General features: G+C 44.5%; 1 protein-coding gene across 1 annotated transcript in view; it reads left to right on the forward strand.

Annotated features, from left to right (window-relative positions):
• Positions 1 to 23,488, forward strand: part of CPNE5 (copine V) — a 155,462-nt gene that overhangs the window by 20,798 nt on the left and 111,176 nt on the right. The window contains exons 2-3 of the mRNA XM_006882032.1: positions 2,002 to 2,042; positions 2,830 to 2,876. Of these exons, the coding sequence (XP_006882094.1) occupies positions 2,002 to 2,042; positions 2,830 to 2,876 (88 nt within the window). The remainder of the gene's footprint in view (positions 1 to 2,001; positions 2,043 to 2,829; positions 2,877 to 23,488) is intronic.

Consider the following 23,488-nt stretch of genomic DNA (forward strand, 5'->3'; position numbering starts at 1 on the left):
ATGACCTTTTGGAACATCTGGAAAGAAGGTGGGACAAGGCTGAGATAGTTGGAAGGGAGAAGAGCTTAAACTTTTAGTTCAGCAAGCGAATCAGTACCTACCGCTTTGGAGATGAGGTGTGTGGGGTCAGAGTTCACAGGCATCATCTTCGGAGCAACTGGGAAACCATCCAGGGAACGGTAGACTGAATCCACACAAGAGATAACAAGCAGGTACCACTGGAACCTCTGAGACACTGTAGAACACACCTCAGCGTTGTTCCTTAGGAGAAGCCAATAATTATCCCCCAAGCCCTGCCCATCACTGGATGAGGGCCCTCGGGATTGAAAAAACTTCCTGGTGCCTCTAACCTGGCCTGGCAGAGAGGCCTCAGGAGCAAAGCACAGGAGGAGACTGGGTGAGTGCATTGTGTATAGGAACTGAGGGCTCAGGAGGTGGCCGGGCATCAACAACCTTTCAAGCTGGTACTGTCATACAGATGAGAAAACAGAGAGGTTGAATCATTTCCCAGCCAGAGACCAAGTATCCACCAGGCTGCCTTACTTTCTGACAGTAGCAGGTCTTCAGGAATCGTCTCCTGGAGCCTCAGCTTCCACATCAGTAAGATGGGCCCACACCTGCCCAACTCCACCTTGCAGGACAGTGAGAGAATTGAGGTAATATTTGCGGAACTCTGAAGCACTGCCTGGCCCATCCTTGGGGTTCAATGAATGAGGCTTACAATATCAAGGTTTCTTGTCCATCTCTTGACATTTGGAGTTAGCTGATATTTGTTCAAAGGCCTTTGTCCTCGAATAGTGTGTCCATCATCTGGCTGCAGTGCCCTCGACTCTGAAAGCCAGAGCTTGTTTTGTTAGCCCGGCCTTGACCATCACCGTGTATGTGTTCTCCAGATGTGACATGTTGCTGTTGTTATGTGCCATTGAATCACTTGCAGCTCATAGAGACCCTATGTACAACAGCCTTAAACCCTTAAACCATGCCAATCTCACTGTCTCAGACACACCTCACCGCATTGCCCTAGTCACTGAATCAATCCCCCTTATAGGGGGTCTTCCAGTCCTGTGTTGTCACTCCACCCTCTCAAGTATGATATCCTTCTCCAACGACTGGTCCCTCCTTGCAGCATGTCCAAAGTATGTCAGACGAAGCTTCAGAATCCTGCCTCCAAGGAGCCTCCTGGTTTAACCCTCTCCAGTACGAACCTGTTTGTTTTCTTAGTTGTCCATGATTTTTGTCAATACTCTTCTCCAGCACCACAACTCAAAGGCATCAATTCTCCTTCTATCCTCCCTAGTAATTATCCACTCTCTGATGCATAGCAAGTGATTGTAAAGATCATGGCCTGTATCAGGAGCACCTTAGTCTCCAGAGTGACACCATTGCTCTTCAGTACTTTGCAGAGGTCCCTAACAGCAGACTTTCTCATCTCAGTATGTCTTTTAATTTCCTGGCTGCTGGTGCCAAGAGTGTTGACTGTGGAGCCAAGCAAACTAAAGCTGTGAACAATCTCAATCGCTTCATTACCAGCACAAGTGAGATGATTGAATAAACTAGCACTGAGCTAAATCCCAAGAGACTAGGATGCTGGGTACATTTGGATGGCTTGATTTTTTTTTTCTTCTTTATAAAAGAAAAAAATGTGGTCAGAGGAGAGTTTCTAGAAATGGCTGAAATGTTGGGCAGACTGGGGTTGAAATGAAAGGGAGGGCGCTGGGATATGGAGGGTGTGTGGTGATGGTGTTTGACGGGGGCTCACAGGGTATGGAGGGTGTGTGGTGATGGTGTTGGGCTGGGGGCTCTCATTAAATAGGCAAAACTGAAGAACTTCCAGGCCGCCCAGTACTGGCATTTAATGAGAACCTAATAAAAAGCCTTTTCTTCCTGTGTTGCCTGAGGCTGGGCCAGAGGCAGCCTCTTGGTCTCTGAAAAAGAGTTTTTCCAGCAGTCCCCCACTTCCTCCCCTCAGGCTCTGCTAACTCCTCTCCCCTCCTCTTTCAGGAACCTCCTGGACAAAGACATGTTTTCCAAGTCTGACCCACGTAAGTCCAGTTCTGACAATAATAACTTTAACAATAGCAGTATTATGAGTAACTGGAAGCAGCGAACCCGTTAGCCCTCACTGAGTATTAACTACGTGCCAGGCACTATTCCAAGTGTGTAAAGGCTGTTTACTGATTCACTGATGCTGCCTGGAGAACTGGGGGTGTGCCCCCTCGGACTCCTGGTGTGTGGGAAGCAGGTCCTTGGACTCCTCTAAGCTCAGTTTCCCCATCAATAAAACAGAGGAGGATAATTAGCTGTCTATGCCTCAGGAGTCTGCGATGGGGTCTAAAGGGACAGTGGAAGTTTTATCCTCTCTCTCCTGCCACACCTCCTCCATCATGTTTTCCATCATGCACACCTGTCTACCTGCCTCCCACTTCAGACCTCTGGGTTCCGCCTGCATGTAATGACCTTTGACCCCCTCCTAGACATACCTGTGCTCTGCTGCCACCAGTAAATTACCATCTTCCTAAACAAATAAGGTTTTTACCAAACTGAGCAACCTGAATTATATGTATTTGCCTATTGTCAATGCAGTTGCATTATATGTGGAAAACAGAAAAATATGGAAATTGATACATCTAGAACCTTCATAGCCCACAGTCAGGGGGCAAACTCTTAGACCCACCCACCAAGACAGCTGACACCTCAAAACACACCCGACTAATCCCATAGGACCATCTTGGCCTTATTTCCTGAGAAACCTACTGGAGGGTCCACCTATCTGGGACCCATCTTCTTCTTGGTCTGTGACTTTAACCCTTTGTTCTCCTCTCTCTGCAGTATGTGTCATGTATACTCAAGGAATGGAGAACAAGCAGTGGAGGGAGGTATGTACAGCCTTTTCCCTACTCTGGAAATGCCACCCTAGCCCTAATTGTCTCTCTGTCTCTAAATCTGGTGTGACCCACTCCTGATATGTTTCTGACTACAGCATCTGAACCTTACCTCCTCTCCATGAAGCCCAGAAAGGGTAGAATCTTATCTCTGCTGTTGTGGGAAGATACTGAAGATGAAGGGGATGGTTTCTGCCCTTCAGGAACCTCAGTCTAGAGGGGAAACCACCTTGTCCTCAGGGAGCCCCAATCTGAGGGGAGACACAGCCCTGACCTCAGAGAGTCCCAGTCTGGGGTGAGACACAGGCCTGTTCCCTGGGAGCCCCAGTCTGAGGGGAAACACAACCTGACCTCCAGGAGCCCCTGTCTGAGGGGAGACACAGCCCTGTTCTCAGAGATCCCCACTCTGAGGGGAGACACAGTCCTGTTCTAAGGGAGCTCCAGTCTGAGGAGAGATACAAAGAGTTCCAGCCCATCATTACTTCGTCCTCTGGTTGTTGCAGCATCTAGTACTATACCTTATAAAACAAATTCTATGGATATTTTGTGGTTCATGGAACAAGCTATCCAGTAGTTTCTGTACTGTGAACATGACTTCAGTAAAGTTATTCCTCCTTTTGGAAATCCTTAGTGAATCCCCACTATTTGGATTAAGTTTCAGTCCTTAGCCTGGTTTCTAAGCTCCACCACGACCTAGGACTTCCCTAGCCTTTCAGGAAGCCTTGAGAGGCCCTTTCCAGTCTCTCCCACTCCTTTACCTATTCCCATTCTCCATTTGCCTTAACTGCTACCTCCTTCCTGCCCACGGGCCCTTCTTTTTTCTGGTCACCTTCTCCTCCTTGGATGTATTTTCTTGGTAAGTTAGTGCTGCTATAACACAATCACTACAAATGAATGGTTTTAATAAACATGTATGTGTTCTGTCACAGGTTAGATGGCTAGAAGTCCAAATCGAGGGTGCCAGCAAGGGGAAGGCTCTGTTGGCTCTGGAGGAAACCCTGTTTCCTTTCAATAAGTGTGGATTCAGTATCTCCTGTTGGCTCTGGAGGAAACCCTGTTTCCTTTCAATATGTGTGGATTCAGTATCTCCTGGCTTCAATTTTGTTTTGGTCTAGGAGGTTCTTAGCACCAGGACCCCTTGTCCACAACATGAGTTCCACTCTCAGCCCTTTCTCTTGGTAATGAGCTCCCTCTCCTCTCTATATACTCCTACCCTCTTTTATATTTTGTAAGAGAAAAGGTATGACTCAAGCAAAGGTGTGACTTAAGTAAGGAAGGGACTTGGGTAAGGTTTCGGGCTAGAGTAAGAATGGGATGTGAGTCATACCCTCTTGTTAGATGGTGACTCAAGATACACCCCACACTAGCTTGATCTCATTAACATATGAAACTTCTTTGGCATCAAGTTAATTTTCTAATTCATAGTGACCCTCTGTCAGTTTCTGAGGCTATAGGCGGCTACATGTTCTCTCCAGCTGAGCAGCTAGCGAATTCAAACTTCCAGCCCCTTAGCTTGCAGCCAGATACGTGATGCACTATGCTACCAGGGCTCCTTTGAAGCATAGTTCATAGTCCTGGGAAGTAATTATTTTTTGTCACATGGGATCACTAAGAGTTAAAATTAGGATTTATCCTACTTTACACAATGGAGGATAACCACACAATATTGCAATCATAGCTTAGTCAAGATTACACATATTTGTTGTTGGGATGTGACATTGTGTCCACTAGGATCCACGGTGACCTTGCCCTGTGACCTTGCATAGTGACCTCTAGACCTTGCCCTATCCTGAGCCAACCTCACCATCTCTGACACATCTGACTCTGTTGCCACAGTTATTGAGTCAATCCATCTCATTCAGGGTCTTCCTCTTCTGCGCTGACCCTTTGCCCTTCCAAACATGATGTCCTTCTCCAAGAACTGGTCCCTTCTGGCCATATGTCCAAATATGTGAGATGGAACTTCAAAACACTTGTCTCCAAGGAGTAAAACGGATTTCATCCTCTCCAGGAAAGACCTGTTTATTCTCTTGGCAATCCAGCACCACAACTGAAAGGCATCGTTTTCTGTCATCTTTATTCATTGTCCAGCTCTCAGATGCATAGCAAGCAATTGAGAAGACCGTGACCTGCATCAGGTGCACCTTAGTCTCTACATTGACATTGTTCTTTAGCACTCTAGAGAGATCTTTGACAGCTGAGAGATCCTCTACCAGAAAGAACTGGCTGGTACAGAACCTTTTCAGGAAGTAGCATATGATCAAGAAGCAATAACAATAAAGGAGGAAGTTCAAACTGCTCTGAAGGAATTGGCAAAAAAATTAGCTCTCAGGAACTGGTAGAATACCAATTAAGATATTTCAATAAACAGAAGTAGCCCTGGCTGTGCTCACTAGCGTGTGCCAAGAAACACATATTTGAGCAGGGCCATAAATCCAATTTGTGACAGCCTTCATTAGACATTGAACCAAGACATACTCACGGATGCTGGATATGTAGACCAAGAGGAGCTCTCTCACCTCTAACCTGTAGTAATGCTCTCAAGGATAGAGACGTAGGCATGTTCATTGTCTGGCTCTTAGTCATGTCTCACAGCCAGTCACTGGGCTGGCATATGAGTGAGCAACTGAGAGAGTGCTTCCCCCACACTCTGTAGCTACACAGGAGGTACTGTCCTGGAGAGCCTCAGAGAGGGATGCAAAGAGTGAGAAGCCAGCCCGATGAGGACTTACCTGACAGAAGAAAAGGAACTGACTTCACCAAATCACATCAATCTCCCGAGGACTGAAGCCATGGATGGTGATGGAGTATATGAGGAGAGAGAATACTCAAAAGACCCACTTTCAGTAGCACCCCAAGACCTTTAATGGGTGGTGAGCATCTTCTAGTCTTCAGTCCACTCCCCACTAGGGTCAAAGGGATCTTGTTAAAATGCAAGTCAAATTCTGTCTCTCCTTTACTTACAGCTCTCCCGTGGCTTCCATCTCACAAAACCAGGCCTCCCAGTCACCCAGCAGACCTCTCATAGCTGCCTCCTCCTGCCATGTACATACACCCTCACTTACTCCACTTCAGCTCCACTGGCCTCCTTCCGCTCCAGGCCTTTGCATGTGCTGTTCCTTCTTCCTGGAATGCTTTCCCCCTCAGATGTCCATGTGACCTGCTCCGTGCTTCCCTCATATCTTGACTTCCCTGGTTACAAATCTAACATTTCAAGCTCTCCAACATTTCTTATTCCCCTTCCTCACTTAATTTCTTCCTCCATCTACTAAATTAACCATCTACCATAATTATTTCTGGGTTTTTGTCATCAACTAGCTCCACAGGAGCAGAGATTTTAATCTACCTCAGTCACTATTATGAACACCTCAAGAAGTCCCTGTTGTTGCTGTTGTGTGCTGTCGAGTCAGAGCTGACCCATAGCTGACCCCCCCCAGCGGGTTTCAGAGGTCGTTAATTGCATGGGAAGAGATTGCCCATTATTCTCTTATGGAGCAGTGGGTGGATTTGAACCACATACCTTCAGGAATGCAATGTAGCTTCTTACCACTCAGCCACCAGAGCACCCTTCCTGGGATATATTGAGTGCTTAAATGACTGTTAAAAGGAATGAATGGATAAGGAAAGGGGGTCTCATCTTGTGGAGGGTTACAGGATGTGGCAGCATTGTCACTTTTCCATATCTCCTTCATTCTTTCCTTTTCAGTCCCCCACAGGAATTGTCCTTTCTTTGTCTTGGAGAGACGATTTTGAGGGACCTGTGAGGAGAATGTTCTTTCCTAGGTGGAGGACTGGGGTCCGTGCCAGTTTATGGGCCCCCAGGTGCGACACTGGCTGGTTGGCCTTGGCAGTTCCAGTTGAGGCCAGTTCCACCCACGCTGGGGTCTTCATAAGAAAGAGGGAAACCCCATGGCTGATGGGAGGGTACCAGCTGTGAGGAGCAGGACATGGCCTGATCCCCAGGGCTTTCCAAAAAGGAAAAGGTCCGTAGAATGAGGACAGCAGCCCACAGGGCCCTTCCGTATGACAGAACAAGGATCGCCAGTAAAACTTTAGGAACTCAGACATTATGAATGGATTGTCACCTGCCCAGCTTCCCTCCTCACAGGGCATGCAGCCTGAGGGAGCAAGTTTTGTTCACAAAATAGGTAGGAAATATTTCCACAGGGACTGGGTTAAAGTTTTCTTTTTCACTCTCTCCAGGACTCTAAGCCAATTAAAGTGTAAACTAGATTGCTAGGGAAACATTTAGCCTACTTAAATCAACTAATTACTTTTGAGGCCTTTTGACTGAGCTTCCTACAAATCAGGAGCATGTTAATGTCTTAGTGATTCATTAAGGAAAGTCTGGAAAGGCCTTTTCAGAAGGACACTGCTTTGTGATCCATTAATTAAATTCTGTAATTGAGACTCCACTTGGTTCAGGATCTCCTGATCTTCCAGGCCCCATCTTGTTACTATAGGCACCCAGAGTCTGGAAAGAGCTATGAGGGGTCAGGGTAGAGCAGAGCAAAGTGGGAGGCTTTATGTTCAATATGCCTGTACTTCCTGCTTCAGCCATTTCTGGCTGTGCAACCCGGAGCAAATTTCTTAACTTCTCTGAGCCCTTGTTTTCATATATGTGATGTGAAAATAGATACAGTCGTCATCTATAAATAGTTGCTCTTGAGTTGGTTCTAACTTACTGTAACCTCATATATGTCAGAGAGTAGAACTGTTTCATAGGATTTTCTGTATTTTGTTTCTTTTTATATATGTGTGTTATTATGTATCATCAAGTCAGAGCAGATTTCCAGAGGCAGGAAATTGCACAGAAAGTGATTGCCCATCTTTTTCCTGTGGAGCAGCTTGTAGATTCGAACACTGTGCCTTTTGGTTGGCAACAGAACACCTTACCACTAAGCCACCAGAGTTTGTATGCATGTGTGTATGTGTGTGTGTACATGTGTGTAGATAGATAGATATAGATGATGATATAGGTGTAGATGTATATATCTTTTCTCTTGTAAAGATGGTGAAACTTCAAACTTTACCTTACATACTTTGAGTGTATTGTCAGGAGGGACCAATCCTTGGAAATAGGTATACTGGGAAAGGTGAAGGGTCCAAGAAAAAGAGGAAAACTCAACAGGAAGACTCAACAAATGACTATAACAATGGACTTGAACATATCCATGATGAGGAGGGTGGCTCAGGATAGGGCAAAGTTCAGGTCTGTTGTTTATAGGAACATTACAACATAGACACACACACACACACACGAAGCTCTGGTGGCATAGTCCGTAGGGAAGTTGCACTGCCGACTCAAAGGTGGTGCCTCTCTGGCGGTTCGAATCCACCAGCAGCTCTGAGGGAGAAAGATCGGTAATCTACTCCCATATGATTTACAGCCTTGGAAAACTCCCTGCAAAGTCAGCTATGAGTCAGTTCTGACTTGGTGGCAGTGTGTTGAGTGTTTTTTAATAAAAGTTCTTGTTGAGTGCCATTGAGTCAACTAGAACTCACAAGGACCCTCCAAACAGTGGTTTTGAGCCTTGCTCCGTGCTGTGCCATCCTGACCACCTCTGAGATGCTCAAGCCCATCGTTACAGCCACTGTGTCAGGGTCTTCCCCTCCATTGCTGACTCCACCTTTCCCAGCATACTGTCCTTTTCCAAAGACTGGACCATCCTAACAATATGTCCAAAGTATGTGAGATAAAGTTTCACTGTCCTCGCTTTCAAGGAGCACCCTGGCTGCACCTTTTCCAATGCTTATTGGCTTGCCCTTTTGGTAACTCATGGAATAACTAGCACTCTTCTCCAACACCACAACTTAAAGGCTTTGATTCTTTTCTATATATGTGTTGTTGTTGTTGTTTTTATGTGCTATTGAGTTGACTATGACTCATAGTGACCCTGTGAACAATGGCTCTGAACTTTGCCCTGTCCTGAGTACACCTAACTGTCTCTGACACACCTGACCACATTTCCACACTCTGTCAATCCTCCTTATCCTCTTCTTAAGAATATATCCAGCAGAAGATACTTAATCAGTGTCTTCTGTACAGTTTGGTGACACTGATTATGTTCTTTGAGTTGTGTAACATTTCCACCCTCTTTTCCAAATTATTCTGCCCCCATTAATATAAACTCACTGCCCCCTAAGTTTTCTGTCTAATCTTTCAAGTTACTGCTGTTAATTTATAGCATTTTCCAGTGGCTGATTTTCGGAACTGGATCATCAGACCTTCTTTGTGAGGCATCTCTGGGAGAACTTGAAAGTCTAATCTTTCGCCTAGTAACTCAGCTCATTAACTGTGGCCATGCCCAGAGACTCTGTGGGGATAATCACACTTACTTTATAGGTCTGTTCTCAGAGCAAACCAAGATGATGGATTAAGGCACTTGGCACAAACAGTCAGTAAACATCACTGCACAACACTGTCCAAAGTGTTCAGGCCCTTACTCTTCATTCCTCAGTGTCAGTATTTGCAATAACAAGCATTTATGAGGTGCTTGATGACTGGAGCTCTGGAGGTCTAGTGGGAAGAAGCTGCACAGCAATCCTGAAGGCAGGTGGTTGGAATCCACCAGCTGCTCCATGGGAGAAAGATAAGCAGTCCCCTCATGTATAATTAGCTGCATCTGAAAACCTGCCAGAGAGTCAGCTAGGGGTCGGTTTTTACTCAACAGTAAACAACAACAACAGACGGCTGGAACAGTACATTGACAAGATCAAGCTAAGTTAAGAAGAAGCCATAACACTAGGGATATCATTGCTGATATCAGAATGATCCTGGATGAAGGCAGAGAATACCAGAAAATCTGTGTTTTATTGACTATGCAAAGGCATTTGACTGTGTGAATCGCAACAAGCTATGGCTAATGTTGAGAATAATGGGGATCCCAAAACACTTAATTGTGCTCACATGAAATCTATCCTAGACCAAGAAATTGTTGTCCAAACAGAGCAAGGAAACAAACAATGCATGGTTTAAAATCAGGAAGACAGTGTGTCAAAGATGTGTCCTTACTCTACATTTATTCACTCTGTATGCTGAGCAAATAATTTGTGAAACTGGACTCTGTAAAGAGGAATGTGGTATCAGGATCCAAGAAGACTCATTAACGACTTGCGTTATGCAGATGATAAAACCTTGCTTGCTGAAAGTGAGGAGGACCTGAAATGTTTGCACTATAGGATCAAAGACTACATACAGCCTTTAATATGAATTACATTTCAACTTCAAGAAAACAGAGGTCCTTACCACTGGGCTATAGGCAACCTCATATAGATGGTGGAGGAAATGAGCCTGTCAGTGATTCCATCTTGCTTGGCTTTACAGTCTATACTCCTGGTACCAGAAGTCAGGAGAAGATGCTGTATTGCTGTGGGCAAGTCAGCTGGTTAGGGACTTCTTCAAAATAGTGAAGAGCCATGATGTTACTTTGGATACTAAGGTGCACTTGATTCAGGTCATGGTCTTTTCAGTTACTTGCTATGGATCTGTGGATCAGACAGTGACTAAGGATGACAGAATAAGAATTGATGCTTTTGAATTGTGATGATGAAGAAGAGTGCTAATGTTCCATGGACTACCAAAGGAACAGAAAGATGTCTTAGAAAAAATGTAACCAGAATGCTCCTTAGGGACAAGGATGGTGAAAAGCTTTATCTCTTATATTTTGGACACACTGCTAGGAGAGGTTATTCCTTGGAAAGGGACATCCTGCTTGGAAAGACGGAGGGTCAGCACAAAAGAGGAAGATCCTCAGTGAGGTGGATGACATGGTGACTGCACCAGTGGGCTCAAGTGTATTAAAGATGATGAGGATGCCACAGAATAGCACAAGATTCACGTCTGATGTTCCTGGGTCGCTATGAATTGTATTAGATGCAACAGCACCCAACAACAACAGGCAGTGTACTAGGTCCTGGAGGGGAGAGAGATGGATCAGAAGAGAGCTCCTACTGAAAACTCTATCAGGAACTTGGCAGTTTGCAGTCTGGAATGAGAGATGCACATGCGTGAAGAATCCTAACAGAGAAAACAGTGAGACAATTATGGATGAAAATCGTTCTTTAGAGGAGGGAAGGTTGCAGCCAGAATGCCACATTTGACTAAGACATTTTGACAGCTCTTTGGATGCATAACGTAGACTTGGAATGGCATTTGGATCATCTGGTCAACTTGCTCATTCTGCAGAGAGGGACAGGTCTGGCCTTGGGTCACAGAACCTGAGTGCTAGACTCTCGCCCCATTAGGAGTGTCCACCTGGAGGAGCTGAGTCAAGCTGGGAGATGTGGCAAATAGACATGGCAGCAAAAAGTGTGTGGTAGGCGCAGGCGTGGAGGCAGGGACGAGCCGGTCAGTCCAGGTCCTGGGTAAGTGGGAGAGTGCAGTAAAGGGTTAGTTACAAAGGAGTGGGTGAGATTTAAGGAAACCAAGATGGATCGTGAATCATGGACACAGGCAGTGGTGGGGAACCAGTAACCAAGGTCTGAGGAGGTAAGAGGGTATAAGTGGTTACTGGAACCTCAAGAAGGCTATCTCAAAGGAGCAATGACCCTCCAAATCTCATGTAATATCAAGATGATGGATTTAGGTGCCTGGTACAGGGCTCAGTCAACATCACTGCACAACATCATCCACAGTGTTCAGGCTCTCATTCGTCAGTCTCCGGTTTCAGTAATTATTTGCAACAGTATGCATTTATGCTTATTGACCAACTTCACTCTCTTCTCATCCTCTAATATCCTGCCAGTGCCTCCGCATGTGGACCCCACAGGAGCACGGGGGTTCTAGGACTCCTGATGCAGTCTTACTGTGTCGGGCACCTAGAACACAGAGCAGGTAGGGAGGCAGGAGTGGGTCCAGAGCGGCAAATGGGGACCTGCAGCCTGGAAAGCAAGCAGACGATTATGATTGGTGCTCAAGTCACGCGCATCCAGGAGGGATCTAGTGAAGAGGGTTCGTGTATGGCAGGCTGAAGATGGCTGAGGACACAGGATCAGAATGTCAGAGCAGAAGGATCCCAATAAATCAGGGAAGGAAACCTCACTTCCCAGAAAAGATGGATGATCTCTTGTATCTGCCTCTGGTGCCAAAGCTGGCAGAACTTAACCACCAGGGCCCCATGACTCTCACCTTGGAGGCCCAGGCTTCAAGCTATTTCCTTCTCCCCCCAAACTATTTCTAAAGGAGGAAATATGTGCTTTAGGGGACATCTTGCTCAATTCTCTGGGTGACCCACAGAGGAAAGTACTGAGAATAGAATGTGTCTTAGTTTCTTAAAGCTGCTATAACAGATACCACAACTGTGTGGTTTCAAGGAATAGAAATTTATTTTCCACATCTTTTGGAAGGCTGTTGTCTGAAGAAAAAGATTCTAGGGGAAGCTCTCCTGCTTTCAGGAGCAAATCCTTGTCTGTAGCAATTTTCTCTGTGTTCCTTGGCTTCTTGGTCTCCACATGACACCTTTCTTTCCCCTATTTGCACTTGCTGGTCTCTTAAGTTAGATCTGCTCCTTTGGTATCTCAAAGAGATTAACATACTCTCATAGGTCATGTATTATTACATGTACTAACATGTATCTCAAAGGTCATAACATACTCTCCACTGGTATGACCTCATTAACATAATAAAGAAAATCTTATTCCCAAATGAGATTGTATCTGTAGGTTTCAACTCAAAACTTAACCCATAGCTGACCCTCCAGCAGGTTTTCAGAGGCTGTAAATGGCAGAGGAGGAGACTGCCCATCTTTCTCCTGAGGAGCAGCTGGTGGATTCTGACCACCTGCCTTTGGGTTGGCAGCACAACTCCTCACCCACCAGATCTTCCTGAACTCATGGTAGTCTTTAAAGAAAACACCATAGAGACTGGTGGAACTCCCTAACATTATCATCCTTAATCACCCTTTGAACCTGGAGCAAAACTCGCCTCCAGTGGCTCACAATAGACAGGCCTAGATAATAACAGCAGAGAGGAAAGGCACGCCTTAAAATAATCAACCACATAAGATCAAAAGGACAGCGTCTACCCAAGGGTAAAGCTTAGAATGCAGGAAAGGATAGTAAAGGAGTATCATCATGGAAATGACAATCCTACAGAAGAAATACGAAGAGTTCGCTTACAATGTGTATATTACAATGAATGTCAAAACCAAAATGTGTATGAATGACTAAATGGAAAACCAGTTAGCTTTGCAACAACATTCACTCACAATAAATTCTAGAAAAGCCAAAAAGAAAACTTCAGATGTATCTGTGTGAAAGACTAAAGACTGCTTTTTGGCATAAACAGGCGCCAGCCTCCTGCCCACCATGCTCGTCCACTGCCCTTCAGGAGCAAAATGTCTCTCCGATAGGGAATCTTGGCCAAGATATGTGTCCGTGCAGGCACTGCTGTTTCTGCAGGAAGCCTTGGACTCTGGGGCTCTCACTAGGCCCTGACAAACCTGGGAAGGATGAAAGCTGCCTTGTGAGCCCCTGGCTGCCAGAGTCCAGCTGATTTAACCATGTGGGTCATTCCTGCGCCTCCTGAGAAAGCTTTATCTTCCCAGCACCTAAATCTGTCACCACTGTTTATGAAAATTGACTCGAGATGTAATTTCAGCCCAGGAAATGTGAGCACAATTTGCATAGCCTGGGGAAGATAGGATGGCTTGGTAGGAAGAGGCCCAGAAAGGCTGTTTCTGGGAAGGAGGACAAAATAGGGACCCCCTTCTTGGTTCCCCACTTGAAATATAGAGGAGTGCTGCCAGCCAGGCTTCAGTCCTCAGAAAGCAGGAGATGGGAACCACCGACTTGGAGTTGACTGCTCAGCCCACACCACCTGCAGGGCATGTGGCCCTGGCCACCACACCCACACATCCCTGGCAGAGAGCAGAGTCTATTTTTGAGTAACCTCAGCCTGGTTAGCATTCTAATACCAGCTGGGAATGATGGCTCATCTCTAAATATTCAGAATCACTTTTCTCAGAGCAACTTGATAGGTGTCTTCATGTAGCTTTGATTTAGTGAGCATGTTTGGCACTTACCGGGTCCTAGGAGCTAAGTGGAGCTTAGTGCTGTGGCCCTGAGGAAATTGTGCTGCTAATTCAAAGGCTACGCCTCTCAGGCCCTTGGAATTAATCTTCAGCTAAAGATGAAAGATGGGCAGTCTGTTCCTATGTGATTTACAGTCTCACAAACCCAAACGAAGAGTCTGCTGTTGAGTTGTTTTTGATTCAGTGGGACTGAGTTTTTTGGAGAGGGGATGAAGAGGGGAACCGGACACTGTCTGTACCTGCAGAGCTCACTTCGATTCATGGAGGTATTAAAAGCGAGAAAGGTGAGATTGCTATTAGGGGCTGTTGCATGGATTTTAACTCATTGATCGCGTATAACAGAATAGAGTTTCCCCATAAGAATTTCAAGGAGCTCTAGTGATGTAGTTAGTAATCAGGCTGATACCATAAAGGTTGATAGTTCAAATCCACCAGATGCTCTGTGGGAGAAAGATGGCTATTCTTCTCCTGTTCCTGTAAACATTGACAACCTTGGAAATCCAATGGAGGGGTCTGCTATGTGTAGGAATTAACTTGAGAGCATGGATTATTTTTGTTGTTACTGTTTCCATAGGATGTTCTTGGATGTAATATTTATGAGACCAAGTCTAAAATGCCAGCCTTTCGAATAGCAGCAAGTACTTAACGGTTGTGCTACCAGGGCTCCTTGATAACAGTGTTAACACTATGTTATAGTGGTAACATTATATATTACAGTTTTGTACCAGGCACTGTTGTAAGCACTTTACCTGCATTAACTCATTAGCTCTCACAATATTCCCCCTCAGTAACCTTTAAGTAGAGGTATTATCCTTGCCCTCATTTCACAGAGAGGGAAACTGAGACACAGACAAGTAAATGTGAACGAGAGTAGCTCTTAGGTCATATTTTAAGAGCTATGATGTTGTCTTGTAATAGTGTCTCGGTAATGCAAATTATACTCTGCTGGTAACCAAAAGGTCAGAGCTCTGAGTCTACCCAGAGGTGCCTCAGTGAAAAGGCCTGGGGATCTTCTCCCAAACCAGGCACTGAAAACACGTTTCTCCTCTGACACACACGTGGGGCTGTCCTGAGTTGTTGATTTGATGGCCTGTGGTTTAAAGGCAAAATTCCACCCATTGTCTCTTAATTCTGCCCTTCTTAGATGCAAGGACGTCGTTAAGTTTTCATTCCCAAATGATCACTCTGAACAATCTCTGAGAATAGTGCTTGGGGTCCCCGTCAGTCTGCTTTGGGGAAGCTCAGAACGTAACCATTACTCTCAGTAGTTTCTCATGTCACTCTTTCTGATCACTTGGCCAAGCTGGCCGCACCTTCAGGAACACAGTGCATTTATCAGTGAAGCTTCCAAAGTGTGTGTCCACCTGTGATCCACCTTCAGCTTGCTCTGAGCCTCTAGAACCTATCCCTCTCTAGTATATATCGACCCTCAGAAGCCATGATGGCTCCCCAATAACACAGAAACCTCATGATAACTCAGAACCTCTGATAATGCAGAAACCTCGCGATATAACGCAGAATCTTCTCGCTAACTCAGAACCTCGGTTAGCACTGTCTAAGCTTCTCAGTATCTGCAGAGGAGTTCAGAAACACTTGTTGGATGAAAGCAGCTGACTATTACTGAGTGTTTGCTACGTACTCAGCATCTTACATTCATCATCCCTAATATTTGTAATTAATTGCAACAGAAGAAGAACAGTTTTATATTCATAGTAAAAGCCTCAATTTCAAAATTCTGTCCTGAAATATAAAGTGTTTTAAGTGATAGGATGGCTATTCTGTATACTCATACAAGGAAGAACCATTAACACGTCTATTATTCAAATAAACGCTTCAACATCTAGAGCCAAAGAGGAGGGAATTGAGAATTTTTACCAAATCTTGTAGCCCGAAATTGATTAAAAAAATGCAGTCAAGATACATTAGTGATAATTAGTGACTGGAATGCAAAAGTTGGAAAAAGTGAAGAAGGAAGAATATTTGGAAAGTATGGGCTTGGTGGTAGAAGTGAGGCTGGAAGTGGAATGATCGAGTTTTGTATTTTTAGTGATTTACTCCTTGAAAATAGCTTTTTAAAAAGACACAAATGACTTTACATATGGATCTCACCTGTTGGGCTGCATAGGAACCAGACTGACTGCTTCTGGGGAAGAAATCGTTGGAGAAGCTCAATATTGACAGTCAAAACTAGGGTAGTGGCAGACTGGGTCAGATCACCAGTTACTCATGTGCAAGTTCAAACTGAGGCCAAAGAAAAGTAAAATAAGTAAAAAAAGAACCAAAATAAGATTTTTAATCCATTCCATCTGAATTTCAAGATCAATTTAGAAATAGGTTTGAGATGCTTGCTTTGGTAGCATATGTACTAAAATTGGAATGATACAGAGAAGATTAGCATGGCCCCTGTACAAGGATGACACGCAAATTTGTGAAGCGTTCCATATTTAAAAAAGAAAGATTTGAGGCACTGAACAGCAGTGATGAAAGACCAGATGGATGGTATCAAGGATATCCTACATAAAGAGAGCAAAAGGTCATTACAAAGAAAGAAGAGAAAGGAAAAAAACGGAACATCAGAAGAGTCTCTGAAAATTGCACTAGAGCATCGAGAAGCCAAAACAAAGGGGAAACATGCAGAAGTAAAAGAACTGAATAGAAAATGTCAAAGGCCAGCTCGAGAGGGCAAAGCAAAGTATTATAATGGAATATGCAGAGAACTGGAATTGGAGAATAAAAAGGAAGAACTTGCTCTGTATTTCTCAAGCTGAGAGAGCTGAAAAACAAATTGAAACCTCAAGTCCCAATATTGAAAGATGCTGTAGGCAACATATTGAATGACCCAGAAAGCATCAAAAGAAAATAGAGGGGATACACAAAATCACGGTAACAAAAATAATTGATTGACACTGAAAATTTCAGGAAGTATCATATTAGCAGGATCCAATGGCAATGAAGGAAGTGGAAGCTGCAATGAAGGTAGTGGCAAAAAAAATAAGGCTGCAGGAATCAATGGGATACCAATGGACTTGTTTCAATTAACAGATGCTGTCTTGAATGTGCTCACCAGTCAATGCCAGGAAATTTGGAGGATGGCTGTCTAGCCAACAGATTGGAAGAGGTCTACATTTGTTCCCATTCCCAAGAAAGGTGATCCAACAGAATGTGGAAACTATCAAACAATATCATTAATACCACATACAAGCAAAATACTACTGAAGATCATTCAAAAAAATGGCTAGAACAGTACATAGATAGGGAACTGCCAGAAGTTCAAGCAGGATTTAGAAGAAGTCGTGGCACCAGGGATATTATTGCTGATGTCAGATGGATGCTTGTTGAAAGTAGAAAATATCAGAAGAGTGTCTGTTTGTGCTATATTGACTATGCAAAGGCATTTGACTGTTTAGATCATAACAAATTGTGGCTGACATCGAGAAGAATGGGAGTCCCAGAGCACTTAATTGCACTTAATTGTGAAACCTATACCTGGACCAGGAAGCTGTTGTACAAACAGAACAGGGAAACACTGCATCGTTTGAAATTTAGAAGGTAGTGTATTAGGGTGGTATTCTCTCTCCGTATCTATTCAATCTGCATGCTGAACAAATCGTTCAAGAAGCCAGTCTCTATGGAAAGGAATGTGAAAATAGGGTTGGAGGGAGACTCATCAGTAACCTGCATTATGCAGATAACACAACTTTGCTTGCTGAAAGTGAGGAGGATTTGAAGCACTTGCTGCAGAAGATCAAGGATCTTCAATATGGATTGCATCTCAATGTCAAGATAACAATGATTCTTACCACTGGACTGATAGGCAGCATCATGATAGGTGGAGAAAAGATTGAAACTGTCATCAAGTTCATCTTACTTAGATCCACCGTTAACACCCTTGGTACTAGGAGTCAGGAAATAGGAAATGCATTGCCCTGGGAAAGTCTGCAGTTAGGGACCTCTCCAAATTATTGAGGAGTATCAGTTTGAGGACTAAGGTGCATCTGATCCAGGCCATGGTCTTTTTGATCACTTCCTATGTATCTGAGAGCTGGACAATGAATAAGGGTGACATAAGTAGAATTGATGCCTTTGAGCTGTGGTGTTGCAGAAGAGCACGGAATATCCCATGAATGGCCAAAAGAACAAATATGTTTTGGAGAGGGTGCAGCCGGAATGCTCTTTGGAGGCAAGGATGATGAGGCTTCACCCTCACATACTTTGGGCATATTGCTAGGTAGAGCTACTCCCTTAGAGAAGGATATGATGCTTGGAAGGGTAGAGGGTCAGCCAAAGAGAGGAAGACCCTCAACCAGGTGGATTAGGATGGTGACTGCCACAATGGGCTCAAGTGTGGCAGTGGGTTCTAGTGGGTCAGGAAGTGTGAGGATGGCATAGGATAGGACGGGGGTCAGATCCACTGTTCATAAGGTCCTAACAAGAACAACAATCTTTGTATCATTCTTCAGTTTGTATCCTATTCCAAATCACCCCACCACCATTAACATAAACTCTATGAGGAAAGCACACATAATTCCTACATCTCAAAAAGGTTAAGAAACTTGTCTCAGGGCACACAAGTGAGAAACCAAGGCTCATTCTATATGGTAGCCTTGGGCAGTATTGAGTCAGTATTGCTTATCTTCTTCACATTGTGCGGCCTTTCTCATTAAGCTTTTCCAAACCATTCTACCCCATTAACATAAACTCAGTGCTGCCCAAGTTTAAACTCCTCCTTTCCCTCTTGTGCTCTGAAAGAGCCCCGAGACGAGAGCTGTGAAGCTTTGTGCTAGGCGTGTGCCCTCTCTGAGCCTTCGTGTGTGTGTGTGTGTGTGTGTGTGTGTGTGTGTGTGTGTGTGTAAGATGGACAATGAATAATAGCCCATTTTCAGGATGGTTTTAAGGATTAGTGATAAAGCAGGAAAAGTTGAAGATGCCAGGTAGACAGTTGGTATAAGACAGTTGTTGTAAATAGATAAAACCATTTATGGGCTTCTTGGTGTGGACATGATGCCAGGAAGTGTGACACTGTATCTCAGATACATTTTATACATGAGAGAAGGAATGAAAGTGAACAAGTCACGGTGGGGTACCCTCCATGAAGCCAAGCTGTAGCCCTCAAGAGAAGAATTTTAAATCTCCTTTCCTTTTTCTCCCCTACCTTTTAACTTGAACCCTAGGAACCCTGGTGGCAAACTACATAACATATAAAGCTGCTAATTCCAAGATTAGCAGTTTGAAGTCATTAACTGTTGGGGAAAAGATGGACAGTCTCCTTCTGTAAAGATTTACAGTCTCAGAAACTGGATGGAGGGTGACTGTGAGCCCGAACAGTGGATAGTGGGTGTGGAATCTCAACCTACTTCTTACTATTGTTAATTTATTTTGGTGGAAAAGAGATACAACCATCTCAGCAATTTCTCCATTGTCCATTCAGGAACACTGCTTACACTCTTCTGTGCAGCCTTTCCCATTAAGCTTTTTAAAGTTATTCTAATACAAGCTCAGGGATCCCTAAGCAAAACCTCCGCCTTTCCTTCTCCCACTCTGAGTAATCATTAATAATCATTGGTTTCCATATGTGTTTGTTTTACATAAATGAGATTATACAATATTTATCCTTTTAGAGCTGACTTATTTTACACATCTCTGTATTTTCAAAGTTCATCCACACTTTGGCGCGCAAGACTTCTTTGTGGCTGAGACGTATTCTCGTGTGTGTGTATGGTAAATGGTGAATATATATGTAGCAAAACAGTATTTTGACAGTGTTCATATAAACTGTTTAATAACACTTAACTGTGTTCATCATGATGTTTAACTATTGCTGTTGTCTATTTCCAAATTATACCAGTACCTGTAAACAGAAGCTCATTGACCCCTAAACATGAGTCTTTCCCCCTTTTCTTCATTTTGAAAGAGGTGTTGGAATGGATCCTCTCAGACATCGCAAGTTCAGATGATAACTAGTTCCAGAGCTACGCAAGTGGTTTAGGGGTAAATTCTCAGCCCTCGACAGTAGGGAAGGGTGCAGGGAGGTTGGGGCGGCTAAGAGAGCTGGCAGTGGATCGGGGACTTGGAGGATGACAGAAATACTGTCGTTATCTGTTGTTGTGTAACTTCAAGTTGGAAACAACTTACAGCCAGTCCTCCAGTGGGTTTTCAGAGGCAGTAAATTGTGTAGGAGGAAATTGCCCATGTTTCTCCCACAGAGTAGCTGGTGGATTAGAACTGCTTGCTTTTGGGGCAGCAGTGCAACTCCATATCCCTAGGCCACCAGAGCTTCCTAGTGCTGCTTTGAAAGAAATACCACCAATGGATGCTTTAGTAGATAGAATTATCTTTTCTCACCGTTTAGAAGGCTAGAAGTCTGAATTCAGGGCCCTCTTTTAAAGGCTTCCCCACCTCCTGCCGTCTGTCTGTCTGTCTGTCTCTCTCTCTGCTCTAAGGGAAGGGCCATGTCTCATCACAGCATCTGTTCCTATGCTCCTTGGTGATTCTGTGTCATGTATCTTTCACTTAGGAACCCAATGTATTAAGTGTTGGGCAGCCAATGAAAAAGCACGGTGATTCTGATCCACCAGCTGCTCCGTGGAGATGGATGAGGCAATCTGCTTTTGTAGAGATTTACAGTCTTGGAAACCCCAAGAGGTAGTTCTGTTCTTACTCACTAGTTATCTGAGTCAGAATCAAGGCTGTAAATTGGGTTTTTTTTTAATTTTCCCTGCCCTTCACGCTTTTTTTAAACTATTCTTTTGTATTTCAAGAGAGATTAATTTAAGACCCATCTTATCCTGATGCTGCTTCATTAACATAACAAAAAACACCTCTTCTCAAATGATGTGGTAGCCACAGGTATAGGCGTTTGGATTTATAATTTGCATTTTCTGGAGGACACAGTTCAGTCCATGGCAAGATGGAAGAAGAGGGCCTTTCAGGAATAGGGCCTGGAACGAGCAGAAGCCAGAATGGGAATACCCTGTGCGCCCAGGCTTCATGGTGACTCATTCTGACTGCAGCCCAGGCTGTGTTGGCAAGAAGTGAGAGATTGGACTGGAAGGGCAGGCAGGGCCCTGCTGGCACAGCCTGGAACGCTGACCTGGAGAGTTATGCCAGCGTGTGAGCACTTCAGTGTCATCATGGTTTCCAAACAGTTAGCAGTCAGTGGACAGCCGTACACTGATCCAGGCCCTGGGTGCACGCGCAGTGGAGGACTATGACACCTCTGCCCTGGAGTGTAGTCACCAAATCAATGAGAACTCTTGATTGATAAGCCCTATGAAGAAGTAAGTGAAAATTGAATAATGAGGCAGAAAGTGACCAAGGAGGATCTCTTTAGTTAGAGAGGTCAGGGGAGATCCTACTGAAGAACAGAGACAATGGAGCTGAGTTCTGAGTGGGTAGCATGTATAGTCTGAGGGTAGGGTGTTCTAGGCAGAGGCGTGGCAAATGTAGAGGTCCTCAGGGGACAACAGCACATTATCATCAAAAGACCAGAAGTGTAGTTTGAGAGGTGTGAACGATGGTGTGAACAGTGAAAACAGTGGGAGATGTGGTCCCAGGGCAAATTCTGGAGGGTTTTGTAGGCCACATAGGAGTTTAGATCCTGATCTGAGAGTAATGAGAAGTCATTTGAGGGGTTCAGCCTTAATTATATTTCAGGAAGCCAACTCTGGCCACTGTGTGCAGGGGGAAGGGCAGAAACAGTAAGACAACTGGAGTCTTCTGGTGGTCCTAGAATAAGGCTGTGGTAGGCCAGGGACACCGGGAACCCAGTTTGTCTGGAGGCAAGAGTTTGAATAAAAAAATATAAATTACTATCCTCCTGCCAGGCCGTGAGGCCGATTTAGGATCCTGAATAACCAACATGGTTTTTCATGCCTATCCCGCTAAAGGGAAAAGAAAGGCAAATTCGAATTATGTGCTGTTGAGTTGAATCTGAGTAACGCAACCCCGTGTGCATTAGAGTAGAGCTGTACTCCACAGGATTAAATGGCTGTAATCTTTTGGAAATAGACCCCCAGGTATTTCTTCTGAGCCACCTCTGGGTAGACTCAAGCCACCAGCCTTTTTCATTAGCAGCCAAGGGATTAACCATTTGCACCACCTCAGTCATACTGTATGAGCCTTTATGGAAAGATTTAAAAGAATAAGTAGGCCATTATAATTGCTAAAGTATAAAGCTGGAGCCTGTTCTCTTAAGAGGTGCGCTACAAGGTGAGCTGAGGTTGCCTTTCTTGACTCCTGCCCTTTTGCAGAAATGGGTCTGTCTTAGCGAAGAGGGGGCCTACCTGAACCCTGGTCCCTTGGGGAGCCTTTAATTTTGATCTGTAGCTCAGAAAGTGAAGATTACTGAAAGCACTTATTGGTGAATATCAGAGCACAGCCTTTTCAGTATGGATCACCTCAGCATAAAGAAAACAAAAGCCCTCATTCACCCTGGATCCATACACAACATCATTATAACCAGAGAAATTATTGAAACTGTAAACAATTATTATTTTACTCAGGTCCACAGTCAACCCTCATGGAAACAGTAGTCAAGAAATCAAACCAAAAAAATGACATCAAGCAAATCCGTGGCCAAAGACTTTCACTTTGAGAACTAACATGCCCCTGATAAAACTTTTATTTTCGCTTATCTCCTATGCTTGCTTATGGAGCTCTGGTGGCCTAATGGCAAGAAGCTGGACGTGGCACGTGGCTCGAATCCACTAGCTGCTCCATGGGAGAAGGATGGCCATTCTCCTCCCGTGCAATTAACTGCCTGTGAAAACTAGCCTGAGAGCCAGCTATGGGTCAGTTCTGACTTGATGGTACATAGCAACAACCTGTACCTGTGAAAACTGGACGATGAATAAAGAAGACTTAAGAAGAATCGACACATTGAAACTATGGTGTTGGTGAAAAATGTTGAATGTATCACGAGCTGTCAGGAGAATGAATAAATCTGTTTTGGGAGAAATGCACTTTGGATGCAAGAATAGCAAACTGCCTCTTGCTTCCATGGGACATGTGTCCAGAAGGGACCATCTCTGAGGTAATCCAGCATGCTTAGTCAAGTGTCAATGAAAAAGGAAGACTAAATGAGATGGGTTGGCATGGAGGCTGCAACAGTCAGTTCAAACATGGCGATGATTGTGAGGAGGTCAGTGTTTGTTCTGTTGTCCATGGAGTCACTAGGAGTCAGAACCATCTAGCCAGCACTGAACAACAGTCGTCTTCGGTAAGGACTTTAAGACTCACTTTGGCACAGTAAAACAGTCTCTTGGGTGTTGGTTAAAGTCCTCACACTGCCATGTCTCTAACCTATCTGAACTTTCACTTTATTTTCACTGGTAAAACAGGATCCCAGTGCCTGCTCAGGTAGATCACGCTGGAGACCAGATGACAGGCTCACCACGCTGTGCTTGCCTGTGCTCAGACTTTGTGGGAGTCATTATTATACAATATTGCCAGCCAGAACGGAGAAGAGGTTTCTGTTCATCTCCGGCCCTTCCCAGGATAAAAGGACAGCCACCAATCCTGCTGCCCCAACAGTTTCCACTGCAGCAGCACCTCCTTTATATGTCTTGGTCCTCA

Source organism: Elephantulus edwardii, unplaced genomic scaffold, assembly GCF_000299155.1.
Source record: "Elephantulus edwardii isolate Elephantulus edwardi_28Jun2011 unplaced genomic scaffold, EleEdw1.0 scaffold00017, whole genome shotgun sequence".
Lineage (NCBI taxonomy): Eukaryota > Metazoa > Chordata > Mammalia > Macroscelidea > Macroscelididae > Elephantulus > Elephantulus edwardii.